This window comes from Antrostomus carolinensis, unplaced genomic scaffold, assembly GCF_000700745.2.
Source record: "Antrostomus carolinensis isolate BGI_N321 unplaced genomic scaffold, ASM70074v2 scaffold48451, whole genome shotgun sequence".
Taxonomy (NCBI): Eukaryota; Metazoa; Chordata; class Aves; order Caprimulgiformes; family Caprimulgidae; genus Antrostomus; species Antrostomus carolinensis.
In genome coordinates, this window is record NW_010294448.1 from 27,482 (window position 1) to 31,470 (window position 3,989).

General features: G+C 39.0%; 1 protein-coding gene across 1 annotated transcript in view; it reads right to left on the bottom strand.

The window, feature by feature from the left end:
* LCOR (ligand dependent nuclear receptor corepressor) overlaps positions 1–1,812 on the bottom strand; it is a gene marked incomplete at its 5' end in the record, with an annotated part of 4,627 nt that extends 2,815 nt beyond the window's left edge. Inside the window, one exon of the mRNA XM_010177617.2 lies at positions 1,719–1,812. Within this exon, the coding sequence (XP_010175919.1) occupies positions 1,719–1,812 (94 nt within the window). The remainder of the gene's footprint in view (positions 1–1,718) is intronic.
* Between the last annotated feature and the right edge of the window lie 2,177 nt (positions 1,813–3,989).

The following is a 3,989-nucleotide window of genomic DNA, read 5'->3' on the forward strand; positions in this document are numbered from 1 at the left end:
AAAAAAAAAAAAAATCTTTAGAGAAAAGACATCCACTGAAAGGACCTGGCAAAATACACAGTGCTCAGTACACATGCTGCTAGCTTCTCTCCAGGATGCAATCCGTAATAGTTGAAGTGGCTTAACAAGAGTCAACAAGGATTCAGAACAAAATCCAGAAAAATTAATGCACGTTTGCTATTCCAGAGAACTCTCTCAAGCAATGTGCATTCTCTGCCCCCTCTACAGCACATACCAGCATCAGAATGCACACCAGTGATCCTATGCCTAAAGGTCATATTGGCAGCTAACTAGGACAGAGGGTCACACCTAATTTCACCGATGCTCAACAGAGTGCAGTCACCCTCCTTTACCACACACCTGTACAAGTAACCACAGGTGCCAGTATGCCACATCCTCTCCTGACCATCAGGACAGTGCCAGATGCTGGCCCTGTCATCCCTGTGTGTTGGACTTTGGCCTTCACTCAATACACAAACAAGGGAACAAACAATACACAGCCTCGGTGGCTTCTGCTGCCTTCCTAGGAAAATACAGTTGGAAAGAACCTGTCCAGAATTGAAACAGAAGACCTGGCGGGGAAGGTTTATGCTAAGTAATTGTGAAAAAGTTTTAAGACTAACTTTTAAACAAGGATTGAAGCATTTTATTAATAGAAATATTAAATGGAAAAAGTAATCTTGCAGAGAGAAATCCGAGACAGTAATATTTTTCCAAAGAGAAATGCAGAAATTAAATCATTTGTTAGCAGTACATGGGATTGGTGGTGGTGGTGGGTTGTTAGTTTTAAATTTCATGTTTTTCAAAGGCTATTGTAAAGCTAAATCCAGCAATTAAATAGCAGTTTAAATGATATACTGTTTCTGTACTTCACTAAAAAAAACCAAAATATTACTGGTTCACAGTAGCTTCAAGATAAAATTCTCACATCAACACCCAAAATCCCTCTTACTCCCAGTCAGCCTGGCCAGTGCAATTAACTCAATCCTAACTACGAGTAAAAGGTTTCTAAATGAATGCAAATGGTGACCACTAGAAATATGAAACCTAAAAGAAATATTTTTGATATCACATTCTTTCACACCTTGAACTAATTAAGGCAAGAGTAGTACATCACGTATTTTATATCTATATATATCTTTTTAAAAAACTTGTTCAATGCTACAGTACAATCACAAATCCAAAAAGCCATATTTAAAGTTTTCTGAACTACCAGACTCTGCCCCCCTCTCCTTCTTTTTTTTAAGTTGTGGTTTATGGTACGAAATACTAACAAAGAACATGCAGTGATTTAAATCTAATTCTGCTTGGATCATCAACCAAATCATTGCTACTGCTAAAATAAACTTCGCTGTTAGCTAACTTTTCCCTAAGTGAAATGAAATCCAAGTTATATTTAACTGAACCTGCATCTTCATGGACATCACTTATCACTAAACCCAAGAAGCAGGTAGTGGAAAGATCTTTGTCTAAGTACTAAATTGGCCAAAACAACTTAGAATTCTTGACTGCAATTTAAACTTGTCTCAGTTTGCAACAACTCTTATTTGGCAGGTGGGGAGAAGGTATTTGACAAAGGTACAAATTGAGAAACACATTACTCCAAAGGGTTAACACCAAAAGTAAGTTAAAATTAACAGGAGGCAAGCACACATTTTTAGTAAAAAACCAAAAAACAAAACAGCTTTAGAAGGTCATAGTAAGTTGCTTTCTCTTACCCATTTCCCGGAGTACTGGAGCACCCTGGAGAATGACTCAGAGAGGTGCTGCCGGCACAAGGACTCTTCTTAGTGGATAAATCAAGCACACCGTCTATAGAGACAAAAGAATGACTTCAGTGTTTGAAGAAGCAGGATCAGCCACATTGTCCCTTGACAAAACAAGTCTTTTGGGCTAAAGACATATTTAGCACACAGCATTTTCTATTTTATTTTATTTTTAAACAAACTAAGGCTTGGATTTGTTTGCAATTTGGCTTCCAAGTGACTTCAACACAGTCCTCAGAAGTCACAACAATATTTGGCAAAATTAAAAGTGCATCTGATACAAGAGCCAGAGAATAAAAGACAACCTACAAATGACAGTTCTGGATACAACACAGCCCACTGCATAACAAACCCTTAGCAGTCCCCAAATGAGACAGTTTTCAAATTCCTGAGATATTCCCCACCCCCCCCCGCCTTGCTTTAAGGGGGGCTTTAACCCTGGTCTGTTTTTTGTTTTGTTTGGGTTTTTTTTTTAATCCAAATATCTGTAGGAGAATTCACTGAGAATTTTATACTGAAAACTCACTTTCAAATGAACGCACACACACAAATGTGAGACTTCTCCTCACCTGGCAGCTAGCTTCATCCTTTTCCCATGTCTCCAATGGGTCCCTACTGTCAAAGCTGCTGCCTTTCCCCTCTCTATTGTGCCATTTTACTCCTTCTCTTCTTCCACATACCAAATTGTTTTTCTTGCTAGACTGCTTCTTCCATTCTCCCTAATGGCACTTCCTTACACTCAACCATGCTCCTCTGCAAGCCCTTACATAAACTCTGCATTTCTAGGCAACAGAAAAGGGAGCGCTTTTTGCTAGAAAAGCCTTGCTCCCACTGCACTGAAACAACTTGAAATCCTGGTCATTTTAATAAGGGAAACATTGTCATAGAAGCAGCACAGCCATCTGAAATTCCTGGAAGCTCTCAAACAAGGCATTTATGAGGCAAAGAAATGAAACCTGTTGGCAAAGTAAGCTAGAAACATTTTGGAGCTCCTCACTCATTCCATTTACTTAAGTAAATACCACCCAACACAAGAACAATGTAAGATGGCTTTCAGATTGCTTAAAGTTCTCATTTGACATATGGAGAAAAAACATGATAAACAGTGAACTAGAATTAACTTAGGAAAAGCTGTTCCACCCACTGCATTTGGGAATACATCATAACCCAAACTTAAGGAAGCAGAGAATTCAATCTTCCTCTTGAACAACACTTATGTAGCCACAAGAGACAGAGACTGGATCAAGTAGCATCTCCTTTTCGAGAGGGTACACTAAACAGCACTGCCAGAGGCACTTGCATCCACGCTTCCTCCCTCAGAAGGGTCATTATGACCTAGAAGTCTCCGAGGGCAAGCAGGGCCAGCCTCATACCTTCTGGAGAAGTTTCCAACTAGGTGGGTGCCCCTCAACCCGCCAGAACAGAAATATAACAAAAAGCATCCCTAGCAGTCTTTCACAACAGCCTCCAAAATCTCTCATTAACAAGCTTGGCAAAACCTCTTCCCAATTACATCAAATGTAAATTGGAAAAAAATAATTACAGATTACTGTATAAGTTAATACGCACATGTTCTAATTCCATAACAAGTGTTAGGAACATTATAAATTATCTTACAGTTTTTCTCTTATGTAGTAGCTAAAGAACAGTTCATGTACATGCTTTCTTCTTCACAATGAAAAAACCCAAACAAACAAACAAAACACCCAAAAGCAAAATTGATTCTCTCCCTCTCTCTTTCAGGGAAAAGCTTCACGATGAGAACAGTTTAACATCTATAAATACAAAAGACACCCGTGAAATGCATTTATAATAAAATTAGCTAGAAACAAATGCCTATCAACTAAACGTCCGGGTCCTCACTTTGAGGAAGACACCCTACAACCTCTCACTGCAGTTTGTGACTGAAGTGTGGCGACAGCCTTCAAGAAGTTCTGTAAGTGCAGCAAGTTCTGTAAGTCCAAGCTGCATATTGCTGGACACATAAAATTAACCTTTTTACAAAAGGCTTCAGAAACATAAGTTCAAAGAATAAAGGGATCCAATGATTCTGCACTAGCTAGCACAAGGCTCTTCTTTTTTTGTTAAAGGCACCTTTTTCACTTGAGGATGGACAGCCTACTTCGTATTTGATAGAATGATTTCAGACAGCAACACATTTCTAAAGAAGGGTAAAGGGACTAATTTTAACCCTATCACAGAATGTTGGGGATTGGAAGGGAC